This window comes from Denticeps clupeoides, chromosome 18 (genome assembly GCF_900700375.1).
Source record: "Denticeps clupeoides chromosome 18, fDenClu1.1, whole genome shotgun sequence".
Classification (NCBI taxonomy): domain Eukaryota; kingdom Metazoa; phylum Chordata; class Actinopteri; order Clupeiformes; family Denticipitidae; genus Denticeps; species Denticeps clupeoides.
The window spans coordinates 3,059,323-3,073,179 of NC_041724.1; the positions used below are offsets into that span (position 1 = coordinate 3,059,323).

At 43.9% G+C, this 13,857-nt stretch overlaps 2 protein-coding genes across 2 annotated transcripts; one reads left to right on the top strand and one right to left on the bottom strand.

Moving 5' to 3' along the window:
- Window positions 1-767: 767 nt before the first annotated feature.
- On the bottom strand, window positions 768-8,120 carry LOC114767990 (EH domain-containing protein 1-like). The gene is made up of 5 exons (XM_028960000.1): window positions 7,619-8,120; window positions 6,332-6,429; window positions 4,128-4,540; window positions 3,792-3,956; window positions 768-1,848 (listed from the first exon to the last, which is right to left on the bottom strand). Exons 1-5 carry the CDS (start codon window positions 8,014-8,016, stop codon window positions 1,300-1,302), a joined length of 1,623 nt encoding a protein of 540 aa, XP_028815833.1. The 5' UTR covers window positions 8,017-8,120; the 3' UTR covers window positions 768-1,299.
- Window positions 8,121-8,254: 134 nt separating this feature from the next.
- ubxn1 (UBX domain protein 1) lies at window positions 8,255-13,533 on the top strand. Its single transcript, XM_028960892.1, has 9 exons — window positions 8,255-8,348; window positions 11,535-11,597; window positions 11,691-11,744; window positions 12,030-12,130; window positions 12,214-12,301; window positions 12,385-12,576; window positions 12,670-12,721; window positions 13,132-13,248; window positions 13,321-13,533. The coding sequence occupies exons 2-9, from the start codon at window positions 11,539-11,541 to the stop codon at window positions 13,531-13,533; spliced, it is 876 nt and encodes a 291-aa protein (XP_028816725.1). The 5' UTR covers window positions 8,255-8,348; window positions 11,535-11,538.
- Window positions 13,534-13,857: the final 324 nt, after the last annotated feature.

A 13,857-nucleotide genomic window follows, 5' to 3' on the forward strand; every position in this document is an offset into this window, starting at 1 on the left:
CCGTGGGTTTTTATGCTGCGTTACTATACTGTTTCATAATCAGAGAACATGACTAGTCAATAAGAAGGTTCAGGAGATCACACCTCTGTCTGAGAAATCTCACCTTCTTACAGCCCATGGTCTCAGAAACATGTCCTCTTATAAAACACTTCAGGTCAGTGTGTCATCTGGACAGGAATAGGGCTGTGGCTGAAGTGTGAAGTCAACACTGTGAAGGTCTACAGGATAAACAGAGGTAAAAACACACCACGTGCCTCTCACTTCTCACAGCCGTGACGGTTTTGGCACCAGACTGCAGCCTGTTTTCTATAACTGGATATAAAGACAGGGTTAAAAGTTGCGTTGCCATCTATTAAAAAAAAAAAAAAAAAAAAACTTTAGATGAATTCAAACTTGCATAAATGCAAATAATGGTATTTTCGGGTGGATTTCTTCTATTGTTGTAGAAAGACCTAGATACAACCTAATTTGTGAATTTATTTAGCCATTAACATACAAAAATCATGATTTTTGAGTGAGCACTGTTCTATTGTTAGGAACTTTGTGACAATGTACAATGTAAAACGTGCTGTGTAAATAAAATGCGATTTGAATCAAGAAATGAACTGCAATTAAAAAAAAACAGAAAAAAAACCCCGCTATTATTCTGCATCATAATACTCAATGTACATGAAATAGTGACAACATGCCAATTAAAACATAGTTCAGCATAAGAAAAAAAATTATAGAAACAAAGGGCGCTGAGCGCATGTTATACAGCACTCTCATTAATTTGTAACAGCTTTTATTGTTTAGCATCAAGAAGACTGATTATTACAATTCACATGAACAAAAATACATCTTGTTAAGGTTGGAATGCAGTTACATAAAAAATTGTTTTAAATTACAGTTAAGCCTTTGATGAGAGGTACAAACATTCAGATAAAACAAATCCAGAAATAAGTTATATATCAAATATGAGGAATAAGAATGTTTGAAATAATATATAATGCAGTTTTCACATTTTCACAGGTCTGGGAATGATCCAAAAATGTAAGATCTGTCAAATGTAATGACACTGGCATTAATTCGTACGAAACGTTAAAAGCTAAATTCATTTGTGCCATGAACAACCCCGACTGACACTTTTTGTTCTTTATGCTACAACAAACAACAATAATACAGTTCCCAACCTTATCACCAATAGTCAATACCAGCATCTCATGCGCTCATCAGGACTGTAGTACCAAATATTTGCAGATTAGGTAATGTTTGCCGCATATTTTTTTCATATTTTTGTGCTTTCAAAGAGTCCATACCTCAATCCTCTGCATCTCTATCAATATTGACCTTCCCACGTTTGGAAGGAGGTACCAAGTGACTGGGCAGTTCAGCAGGCAGCTCGTGGCCCTCAAGCTTCACTTTGATCAGGTGGTTAGCCAGAGCAAATTCCTCATCGTCCAGGAAACCATCCTTGTCCACGTCCGCCAGCTTCCAGACCTTCCCCAGGACTGTGTTGGGCAGTTTGGACTTCACCATCTCCTTCTTGGCTGCCGCGCCAGACACCTTGCCGTTGATGGGGGAGAGGGTATAGAAGATTTCGTCGTATGAAGGCTTGTCCTTGGCCACCACCCATTCCAGCTCATCAATGCCCTCACTAGCACCCTCTCCATACCCATGACCAAATGGGCCATTCATGGTGCCTTCAAAAGCTCCACCTTTGACTGATTGGACTGGGATGGCGGCCTCTTCTTGCCGGACAAGCTGCATGAGTCTGGCAATGTCATTAGCCATCATGTCTTCCACTGCCTCCAGAAGTTTAGGCTTCAGCGGTGCAAACTTGGTAAAGTCCTGTCCAGCCAGTATGTCCTAGAAAAAAAAAAGAAAAAAAACACACACAGTCAACAGGGACACAACTTTAGAACCAGTTGTGGTTCACCACTACGCTACTACCATACTATTTTTTTTTCTGGAGTGTTGGCTTGGTGTCCATGAGAGTTCCCCTATGCAATGTCCTGCAATGGTCCTAGAAATGGCGATATGTATAAAGAGTGCTTTGGCCATTCTGCTTCGCCATTTAGAGAGTGGCAGCTCAGATGGCTGGATCTGGAACCACTTTATGTAGTCACAAGGGGATAAATTTTTTATGGAAAAACGCAGACACGACTTCCTGTCTGCACCAAACATTGTGGTTGATTGAATGGTGAAGATGACGCTATTTCAGCGAATGCCAGCTCAACTCCTGTAGGCCGGTCTCCTCCTCGTCCCGCCCCTCTCCTACTCATTAGCATTTAAAGCTACAGACACTGAAACAGAGCGTCCTGGGAAATCTATTAATCGAGATCATTGTGAGACTGGATCAAAGTGTAATTCTGAAATTCTGCACCAAGACTGAATTTCAGAATTACACTTTGATCCAGTCTCACAATGATCTCGATTAATAGATTTCCCAGGACGCGCTGTTTCAGTGTCTGTAGCTTTAAGAGACTTAAGATACATTATTAGGGGACCAATAAGACCACAAATTTTCATGTCAGGGGATCTTCAATAGCTGTGTAGGTTGGATAAAGATGCAAATTAAGAATTTCATTGTAACTTTTGCTTACAAATGTTTTTTGGGCGGAGTTATTTAGACACAAAAAGCATAGTCTCGAACCTGGTACTGCAGTGTCACAGTCAAATCAATGTGCTCTTTTAAGTCATTAATTGAACTCAGAGTGTCAGGTCAAAAGTTTGGACACACCTTCTCATTCAGTGTGTTTTCTTTATTTTCATGACCATTTACGTTGGAAAAAAAAAACCACATGGTGATATATACATAAACGGACATTCATCTTCAATCTCAATCTCCTACGTCTGCCAGACATCTTCTGACAGGCGTGCTAAAATTGCATAGAGCTATGTATAAAACCAGAGGCTTGGTAGAAGTTGACCGAATTCTGACGTCAGTCATCCACAACCAGACAATGAGAGCTATTGCTTTTTCCACCTTATTCATCAGACCACCCCACCATTTAAAAAGCACATTTACATTTACATTTACAGCATTTATCAAACGCCCTTATCCAGAGCGACTTACAAATCAGTATTTACAGGGACAGTCTCCCTGGAGCAACTCAGGGTTAGGTGTCTTGCTCAGGGACACAATGGTAGTAAGTGGGATTCAAACCCGGGTCTTCTGGTTCATAGGTGAGTGTGTTACCCACTAGGCTACTACCACCCCATGCTGTTTTTACTAATTACACAAGACACAGATGCACACACACAACAGTGGAAAAAAAAAAAAAAAAAGAGGAGGAAGAAATTAGACATTATTAATGCAACGTTTGTTGCAAACAGGTCATATATTCTTTATTTTCATGACCATTTACGTTGGTATATTATCACCGAAGGCATCAAAACTATGAATTAACCTATTGAGATGGTTTGGGGTAAGCTGGACCGCAGAGTGAAGACAAAGGGGCAAACAAGTGCTAAACACCTCTGGGAACTCCTTCAAGACTGTTGGAGAACCATTTCAGATGACGACCTCTTGAAGCTCATCCAGAGAATGCCAAGAGTGTTCAGAGCAGTAATCAGAGCAAAGAAACTAGAATAAAAAACATGTTTTCACTTATTTCACCTTTTTTTGTTAAGTACAGAACTCCACATGTGTTCATTCATAGTTTTGATGCCTCAGTGATAATCTACCAACGTAAATGGTCATGAAAATAGCTTTTGGCCTGTACTGTACCACCACGTCCACCACGTTCCTGATCAGTACACAGCAGGTGTAAAAGGAGGAGATAGGTTTATCTAAGATCCTTTCCTACCTGCATCTTTGTGACGTTAGGAAAGTCTCCAGGCGAGATCTGGTGTTCCTTTTCAATGGTGGTGTAGATCTGTGGTAGGTTGGCGATCAGCTCTTTCTTCTTGGATTCCTTTCCAAAAACACTCGGCATTTCCTTCTTCAAAGAGCTGATGATGTAAGCATGCACCTGAGACATAACAAGAACAAGAACAGTTCTTGAGAGAGACATAGCTGCTAGTCATGTGTATCCAGAAGAACAGAAGAACCAGGCCTCCTCTTAAATCCAAGATGTATGATGTAAGACAAACTCGGAACTGGCATGGTTTTGACTACGATAAGGTCAACTTTTCATCCTCACCTTAGCAAGGCGTGCTCGCTTGATCAAGTCATTGAGTTTGCGCAGGGCAGCGTTCCGTGGAAGGCTTTGGATGTCGCGAAACAGGTCCTGCTCTTCGGCCTCAAACAGCTTCCGGTTGTCTGGCACCTGGAGCGGCTGAGCCCAGAACGAGCCGATGTAGACACGGACCACCTCGGGCGTGTTGATGATCTTGCCGAGCGACCACATGAGAGCCCCGTAGACCCTCATCAGCTGCTGCGTACTGATCTGGTCGGCCTTATTCAGCACGACGCGCATCTTGTCCTCGTGGTTCTTCAGAGCCTTGATGACCTCTGAGAACTCATCAGAGATGTCCAGCTTGTGGGCGTCGAAGAGCAGGATGATGCGGTCCACTCGTTCGGCGAACCACTCAAGCACAGCTGCAAAATCATAACCTGAAGAACAAGAAAAAAAAAAAAAAAAAAACACACGGTGATATATACATAAACGTACAGTCATCTTCAATCTCAATCTCCTACGCCAGACATCTTCTGACAGGCGTGCTAAAATTGCATAGAGCTATGTATAAAACCAGAGGCTTTGTAGAAGTTGACCGAATTCTGACATCAGTCATCCACAACCAGACAATGAGAGCTATTGCTTTTTCTACCTTATTCATCAGACCACCCCACCATTTAAAAAGCACATGCTGTTTTTACTAATTGCACAAGACACAGATGCACACACGCAACAGTGGGAAAAAAAAAAAAAAAAAGAGGAGGAAGACATTATTATTCATATATTAGTCATATATTCGGGGCTCCAGAGTGCCACCAATTTGGTCACACATGCAACCTAATTTCTCCATTGAGAAGCCATTCGGAAAATAAAGTCTCTGTAACTCTGAAAGCACATATCGTATTCTAAACCAATCAGAGATGGTGGGGGGCGGGGCCAGTCTCTGATTAGCTGTGGTCCACATATTGCCTTAAAAGTTAGACCTTAGCTTTTTGAAAGCCTAAATCCAAACATCATTGTGGCGCCGGATGTCTGCCAACATGACATTTTTAATGTTGTTTTTCATGGTCATAGATTTTTCCAACCAAAACGTTAAAGTGAAAGTTAGAAGTCGCGTCCATTTCACACCATCAGCATCCTTTTTTTTGCGCCAGTCGAAACAAATCACCTGACCGCGCGTTTACCGCAGAGTACAATTATAGAAATTAAACGCTGAAAATGCATAATGCATCTATAAAACACATTCCATGCAGTGATAAATGTACTGGCAAGAAAACAGATCATCAGGCCGAGATGATAATCAAGTGCAAGCCCTTAAAACACTTTTCATTTAGATCTCAGCACAGTGAAGCACTTCAAGCTCAAACACATTTTCAGTAAGTTCCCTTTCTAGTAAAGCTGTGCTTCAAATAAAGAACTTTATGGTAACCATGTTGTTAGTTAATCATTCAAGTCAATATTGCCTTGACAGCAATTTAGTGAGCCTGTAAAACTACGTTGTTAAACGCGACGTGAGGCGCACCAGTGCAAAAATGTAGTCTAGAGCCCTGTATATTACACAGGAAGGCGAAATGCGCTTCTGAGAGAAAACGTCCGTCTTAAACCACAAAATGCATCCTGTTTAGTCTTTTACACTGGATTGAGAAAGAAAAATCATGATTGTGCCGTTTCAGTCCTACACTTTCATTTACTTCGCACTGCTAAGTTAGTTCAATTTAAATATATTTAAACAATGACAAAACTGCAACAGTCATTATAATAATAGTCATAATCAAATCCTATTGATGTGAAGTGATCTAAATGCTGGTATATAATGACCCGTAGAACCCTCTAAAAGTTCCTTAATCTAAGCAGCCCCTGCTCATTAAGCGTGTTTGCTTTCTGCTTCAGCGTGACTTTATATCCGCTTTCGAGACCTTGTCTCCACCCTATCTGACTCACTATGCTGAGTAGTACAGGTACATATTGCATAAACAGCTATTTATTACTAACGTGGAAGCGGTTAACCATGTTGGGTCAGCTTCCCGTTCATGAAATTGCGGCAGTGGCAGCTGGAATTCATTGCCAAAATAAACTGGGTTGTTCAGCCGTGGGGGGTTTGGGTGGTTGGGTCAACTCATGCAGAAAACAATCAGGAACTGAAGATGACCTTTTTTTTTTTTTGGTTTATGCCCTTTCACTTTCACCACAAATTGAAATTAGGGCGAAGCAGAAGTTGGTAAACTGACCCCGACTGATCCTCTGTTTCTCTCCTGACAGGATTCCAGGCGTGTCGATGATGCTGATGCTCTCCAGGACCGGGTTGTTCAACTGAGCACACATGAACCTGTGGGGGAGAAAAGGAAGGTGAAACGAAAACAGAGAGAACAGGTTCGGTGAGGGTTAGTAAACGGGGGTTTTATCATGTTTCAGGAAATGAAGTACGAAACGAAAGAATGTTTCATCTGCCCATCAGTAACTCTGAAATCGTTCACCTGAAATTGAAAGGCACAATTAAAACTTTCATTTTTGTAATCGATGTAGAGATGGCCCAACTCTAAACTAATGAATGATGTCAAAGTGAAAGTGAAGCGATTGTCATCATGAAACACTGCAGCACAGCACACGGTGACACAACGAAACGTGTCCTCTGCTTGGTGAGCAGTGGGCAGCCATGACAGGCGCCCGGGGAGCAGTGCGTGGGGATGGTGCTTTGCTCAGTGGCACCTTGACTGTTCGAAATCCGGCAACCTTGTTATTACGGGCCACCGCTGCCCCACTTGGGTGTGTCATCAGCCTAAATCTGGCTGAAGATGAGATACAGTACTATTACAAACAACGATTACTACAGACACACAGTAGCAATAAAGAGCATAAAGGGTAATTCTGTCACTCTCTTCGATTCTGTCAAAAGTGAACAAACCCCTGGAAATGCCACTGGCCTAGTAGCGCAAGAAGAGAAGGATGAAAAGTATGCTCATACGGGAAGAACGTCACATGACCACCACTCTTGACTCATGTGAGCGTGGAGTCAGTTGCGAGGTTCGTCATGGCTGTCCCAGTTCCAGTGGGAAGGGCACGCCTCCGGAATTTTCGGCCTGGAATTGTGAACTTCCCCACCGGTCTACAGCATTCCTGAGGGGATTCCACCGGAGGGGCTCCCATTAATTGGGAACAGGCAGAAACGAGAATGGAATGGAGAGTAATACAGAGAACGTAGCGGCGAGGGTGTCACAACCGAGACCAAAGTTCGATAATCGTATCAAACGGATCGGCCGGGCCGAGCTGCAGGGAAACAGAAATCGTGTTAGGCAGGAAAGGGCGGGGGAAACCAGGACAAGCAGAAACGAAGAGCATGTCACAATGCAGTAAAATCTTCCGTTCTGCTTCTTGATGTCTCAATTCCTTCTTCCTCGTTAATAAAAACGTTGTTAATGACTGTAAATCACATGTGACAATCACTTCACTTCACTTTAAAAGCCCCTGAAGTGTAGTGTGGGTGGTGACATGTCAGTGAGACGGCCTGCTCAGCCCACCTGTTCAGGAAGGCATTCCCAAAGGCGTTGAGTTTGCGGAAGGGCTTCTTCGGATCCACCACCAGAGCATTCCCGGGAATCACCCCTTCACGCTCCCCGTGCATCACCGCGATGAAGGAGTCCGTGGTGGGCTCGGGCCCAATCCGCATGCCCGGGAAGTCCTGCTCCATCAGGTGCCGGATGAAGGTGGTCTTGCCCGTAGAGTACTGGCCCACCAGCAGCACCATGGGCTTGTTGTCGAAGTCGGCGTCCTCCAGCGCGGGGGAGTGGAAGTCGTGGAAGCAGTACGCCTTCTCCAGCGGCAGCAGCTTGCTCCGGTACAGCTGGCGGAGCCCGTCCGACACGTTCTGGAACAGCTCCGGGTCTTTCTTCCCATCGCGCTTGGACCAGCTGAACATTGTGACTTTGATGTCCGCGACCTGCTGAAAGATCCGAAAGCCGCGAGTCGGGAAGTTTTAACCGCCCCACCCACCTGTAGAGCTACGTAGTCCGTTCGGTAATCCCCGCCTTGTAATCCGGAACGAGCAGCGGGACCCGACGATTGGGCGGCCGACAATGACGTAGTGATCCCGTAGCCAATAAGCAAGGGGAATGAGGCGGGACGTCGATCTTTTTTTTGTAACTGATCCGTGGTCAGTCCCTCAGCTCCTGCTACACTACGTGGCTGTAGCGGCAACGAACGAGAAAACTGATCCTGATTCGGAACTGAAACACAGCGGCAGATCGGGAAGTACGAATGAAATGACAGATCTTACAAATTCTGTGTGTAAAATTATTTGGGATGACGTAACTACAAACTATATTTACATGTTTATTGACTTTGGACAAAAGTTAATTTATTGAGGTAGTCCTTGATATTAACTTAACTTAAAACCGGAGAGGCGGAGGTTACCGCTTTCCGTGCCACGCCGCCTGGCGGCAAAAGCGCATTTGGAAGGCCTCACTTCGTTTACCACCGCGCAACCGCGGCGCCGAAGAAGAATTTTCGCGACTCCGATTGGTGGAAGACGCGGCGGCGCTCCGCTGAGCCAATGCGGGAGGCTAACGTGCTAGCAGGCTAGCGTGCTGCGGTTGTGTGATCAAACGCCGGATATTTAGAACAGAACACGCCTGGGAAGTAAAGAAAGAGAGAAAAGGTCAGTGCTGTTCGTGTTTTCGTCTGGCCGTGCGCGTTTCGCGCACGACACGCAGACCCTTGCAGGCTACAGGGGGCTGAACCGCTACGGCGGAGCGACCGTAGTGGTCGTTGAAACGCGTGTTCGTGTCGGCGACCGTGTACCGTTCGCGCTCCGGGTTCTCCAGCAGGTGTGGGATTTGAATATCGGAAGTTCTCAAAATGCAGTTATTTCGTTAAATATCTGTGCTCTGGAATGTGCTCCGCAATGTCCACGAAAGGTCCAGGGGGGTTGTTGACAAATGTACGATAAAAAATATATATGATGTTTTCAGCTATTTGCCCTCGGTTCCCATTGTGGGCCATGCGCCTGATATATGGCTAATATTGACAGCCCCCGTGTGCTCCAATACCGTCATTATTCATAGCATCGAGGTAGGACTGTTAATATCCTGATCCTTCTGTATTTTAACTGCATTTTCCTCTATTGTCGTACAGATATTGTTGATCTAAAGATGTTTGGCTGATGGGTGTTTCAGTCAAGTTGTGTATCGGCAGATTCGAAATGAATTCATCTTTCCACGAGTAGCCCTGAAATAGTTCGGTAAGGGGTTATTACTTTACTTTATTTAGCAGACTTACAAGAGGAAGACACCAGCAATTCTCGTTCGATTTCCATAGAATATTGAGTTTACAAACTAAGAGCCCTGATAAGGCTCAACTTGTCAGCGAGGAGCATGCTCAGAGATTGTTAGGTGCTAGACGAAGAAAAATTATAATGTATTTTGTATTGTTTGTGCAATGTGTACGCATGTGCGTGTGTAAGTGTTAGATTTGTCTGTAATACTTTTTGAACAAGAGGGTTTTCACCTGCTTCTTAAAAGTGGTGGTAGTCTCATCTAGTCGTGTGGAGTAGGGCAGGTTGTTCCACCAGCCAGGGACAACAACGGAGAACAGAGTTGATTGGAATCGGAGACCCTGTGAAGAAGGAATTTTTAGTCTCATTTCATTTGCTGATCTGAGCGAGCGTGCAGGAGTGTAGCTAGGTAGTATTGTATTGATATAGGAGAGTGCAGTTCCATTTACAGCCCTGTAGGCGAGCATCAAGGACAGCTATCGGGAGCCGGTGGAGAGAGGTAAGAAGAGGTGTAACATGGGTGTATTTTGGCTGATTGAAGATGAGACGGGCTGACATATTTTGGATCATCTGGAGTGGTTTTATGGTGACTGCAGAGGCTCCAGCCAGGAGAGAGTTACAATAGTCGAGTTTGGAGATGACTATTGCCTGGACGAGGATCTGCGTAGCCTGTTGTGAGAAGGCCTAATCTTGCGAATGTTGTAGAGAGTGAACCTGCAGGATCTGGAGATCGCAGCAACGTGATGGTTCAAACTCAGTTTGTCATCTATCCAAACTCCAAGGCTTTTTGCCGATGCCGTGGGTGTTAACAATAGCGAGCCAGTTTGAATTGAAAGGTTTTGCTGAGGGGAATTGTTGCCCGGAAAGATCAGAATCTCGGTTTTGGATAGGTTCAGTTGGAGGTAGGGCTGCACGATTTGGGGAAAAAGACATATTGCGATTATTGAGATCAATATTGCGATTATTGAGATCAATATTGCGATTGCGATATGATAAACATACAAACTACTTATAACCTGAAATGCCCAGTGCTTTCAAAATACAATATTCTACTAAATTAAATAAGTCACAAAAAACTCTTTTACATTTCTGTCGAACGACAAACCCTGGTAAGGGGATGCATAGCTTTGCTAGCTTAGCTAAGGTTAAGATTTGTAAACAGAGGTGAATTTCTTTAGGAAACCTTCAAAGTTTGAGAAAAGTTAACTAAACAGCTAAGAACAGTCTAAATAGTTAATGCCTACGTTTAGTCAAAACGTTGTTTGGAGGCTGACTTGACAGGAATGCATAGCTTCGCTAGCTTAGCCTATCTTAGCTAAGGTTAAGACTTATAAAACGGGGATTTTATAATGGCCAAATATATTAGAAACAATTGTCTTTACCTATGAAATGTAATCCCTGGTTTGGAGCATACAGCGGTTTGTACAGCCCCAAGCAGCACAAGAGTGAGGCATTTTTTTGCACTTCTCTCCATAGACATGTATATGCTTCATGCCACAGCAGAGCCTATCGCAATATGGCGGCGACGTTGACGTACGATGCAGCACGTCATGCGGCGTCTAACCATATGTCTCCAAATCGAAAGTCATGTGACCAAATACGTCACATCCGACTGAAGTGAGACTCGCAAACTTTGAGAGAATGAGAGAATGGATTGGATATGTTGCCGATCCAATCCATGTACTAATCATTTAAATTGCAGCTTTTTGCGTTCATGCAATCGCACAGACACAAATATAGAAAATATATCACATTTGTTACTCTTCAGAGGCAGTGGAAAAACAGTTAAAAAATTAGAGGCAGTTTAAAGCAAAACATCCCCCGTTTACAACATTCAGCACAAATTTTCTGTTTTGCACCATAATGACCATAACAAAATCAGACAAGTGGGTAACCTTTTAATATTTTGAAATTAGGATTTACAGCTTTGGATGAGAACTCCAAGTCATGTTTTTGGAAATTCCATCATCACTGCCCTAAAGAAAGAAAGAAAGAATGGATCCCTGTCAATGCACTGCAGCAAAGCCACCCAGTCATAACAATTTGGTTCTTTAACACAGATACTTTTATCGTAAAGCACTCCTTTAACATGGGTCTTATGGTCAGACTGACTCTTTTTAAACTTTTGTTCTGTAATACACATATATCATTTTTTTTCTATGTAGTGCCATGGCTGAATGCACAACATTAGAGAGCCTTCTGGAAATGGGATTTGACCGGAACAGAGCGTGAGTTTCAAATGCAACTCTGAATATTGTCTCGTGGCACCTGGACTCTTCTCTGTTCATGTGAGTGTTGCTTTTGTCTCGATCTGTCATCAGGGAGAAAGCTGTGGCACATACGGGAAACCAGGGCATAGAGCGAGCGATGGACTGGTCAGTATGCCCTCTTATTGTCCCTGATGGCAGGGCTGCAGCCTAAATCAGGCATGTGCATGAACTTTAATAAATCTTAAATTACAGAAATTATGGCTAAGATCTGTTTTCATTTAGAAAAAGAAATATCAAATGTTAATTTCATGACTCTGTAGTGAGCAAGTGTCCCCAGGGGGACTGTCCCTATAACTACTGATTGTAAGTCGTTCTGGATAAGGGCGTCTGCTAAATGCCATAAATCTAAATATTTAAAGGTTTAACCTGGTTAATTTAACCATTTGCCAGGTTAATGGAGCATGAAAATGACCCGGATATTGATGAGCCATATGTGCCTCCGGTCGGGAACACACAGGGATCAGCTGAGCCTTCGTCCGAATCTCCTGAACGTAGGTGAAACTGAGGTCTGTATGCGTCGGTGGGAATTCTGCCGTTCCTGTTGGAGACATCATGCTTTCTCTGTGATGTGCAGTAGCTGTTGGAGAAACAGACCCCACGACAGAACCGGACGATTCCAAACAACCAATGACTGACGAGGAGAAGAAAGAGCAGGTTAAACGGTTGGTGGAAACACATGTTGTCTTTCTCATTGCTGTTCACGAAGGTTGCACATGAATTACATATATTTAAACAATTCTCTCAGCCTGGAGGAGCTGATGAGGGTGAAGCAGGAGGAGCGGCGGGAGAGGGAGCGGAAGGATGAGATCGAGAGAGAGAAGCAGCGGCGGAGGCAGGGACAGGAGCTTCTGCAGGTCAAACAGAAGATGCAGGACGACGAGATGAAGAAGCTGGCCGATCAGCGGCAGAGGGAGAAGATGGAGGATCGGCTGGCAAAGTAAGACCTCACAAAAAAAGAAATCTTCTAAATTGGAGAGTAGGGACCATCTGGCCTCTGAGAATGAATATTTGTACTTGCTCTGGTTTTCAGGCAGCGGGTGCGAGAGAAGATTGCACGTGACCGGGAGGAGAGAGCACAGAAGGTACTGGACCAGTGTGCCAGCAGTGATTTCTTGCTCCAATAATAATCGGTGGACAAGCATAAATCAAATACCATTTACTTCAGTAGAGTTTTTTTTTTTTTTTTTTTCAGGTAAATTTATTCTGTTTATTTTTTTGATCAAACTATTTGAATTGTATGATTTTTTTTTTTTTTTTTTTAACATTGTCTAGCACAGGGGTTGGCTGTTGACTTTTTACTTTGATAAGTGCATTTCAGAGCACTTCAGACTTTTACCCAACGGTACTTTGCAATATCCTGGGATTTCAGTTTTGAAATTGGTCCAGAAATCTATTCTTTTTACACTCAACAACCAAAAAACGTGGGCCAGAAACAGCGGTTTGTACTGTACCGTGGGATACCTGGCATTATAAGTACCTTTCTCTCCTCTAGTTTGGTGGAGGGAGCTCAAGCAGCCCCACCTCTCCGCCGTCTGAACCCACACCACCGTCCCCCAGCAGCCAGGGACCTCCGCCCGCCAAGAAGGACTACGACGAGTGTCGGATACAGGTGAGCGTACGCTCTGTTGGGGGGGGTGTGTGTAATTTTCATCTACCTACAGATGTGTGCCTGTGTTCACAGGTACGCTTGCTGGACGGCTCGGCGCTCTCAGCCGTCTTCAAAGCGCAGGAGCCGCTGGCCGCCGTGCGGGTTTTTGTACAGATGAACGGCGCAGATGGGGAGGACTTCAACCTTATGACCCCGTACCCCCGGCGGGTTTACTCAGAGCTGGACATGGAGAAGCCTCTGCGGGAGCTGGGTGTGTACAGCAAGCAAAATGATTTGACTAATTGATGACTAACAGTTTATTGTGAAAATATGGATCAGTACTTTACCCATCATCATATCAATGTTTGTTTTTATCAATTCACAATTGAATGATCAATTATCAAAATAAATTTTATTAATGTTACTACGTCATTTTTAAAACAAAGCCTTTCATGACGTGAGAAGCAAACTCATCAGCCATAACATTATGACCTCCTTCCATTGCTGTGGTCTAGTTCAGATGCTCACATCCATTGTATTTTTGGTGGTAGAGAGAGAGAGAAGCTCACGGTCAGATGTGATCAAGCTGCTCATCTCATTGGAACCTGTTGGAAACCTCACCAAGGCCTA

Coding starts and splice junctions, on each gene's coding strand:
- LOC114767990 (XM_028960000.1), bottom strand. CDS start 8,016: ATGTTCAGCTGGTCCAAGCGCGATGGGAAGAAAGACCCGGAGCTGTTC. Junction 6,430..7,618: donor GGGAATGCCTTCCTGAACAG/GTGGGCTGAGCA, acceptor TCTCCCCCACAG/GTTCATGTGTGCTCAGTTGA. Junction 3,957..4,127: donor AGCGAGCACGCCTTGCTAAG/GTGAGGATGAAA, acceptor GTTATGTCTCAG/GTGCATGCTTACATCATCAG.
- ubxn1 (XM_028960892.1), top strand. CDS start 11,539: ATGGCTGAATGCACAACATTAGAGAGCCTTCTGGAAATGGGATTTGAC. Junction 12,302..12,384: donor AAGAAAGAGCAGGTTAAACG/GTTGGTGGAAAC, acceptor CAATTCTCTCAG/CCTGGAGGAGCTGATGAGGG. Junction 12,722..13,131: donor GGGAGGAGAGAGCACAGAAG/GTACTGGACCAG, acceptor TCTCTCCTCTAG/TTTGGTGGAGGGAGCTCAAG.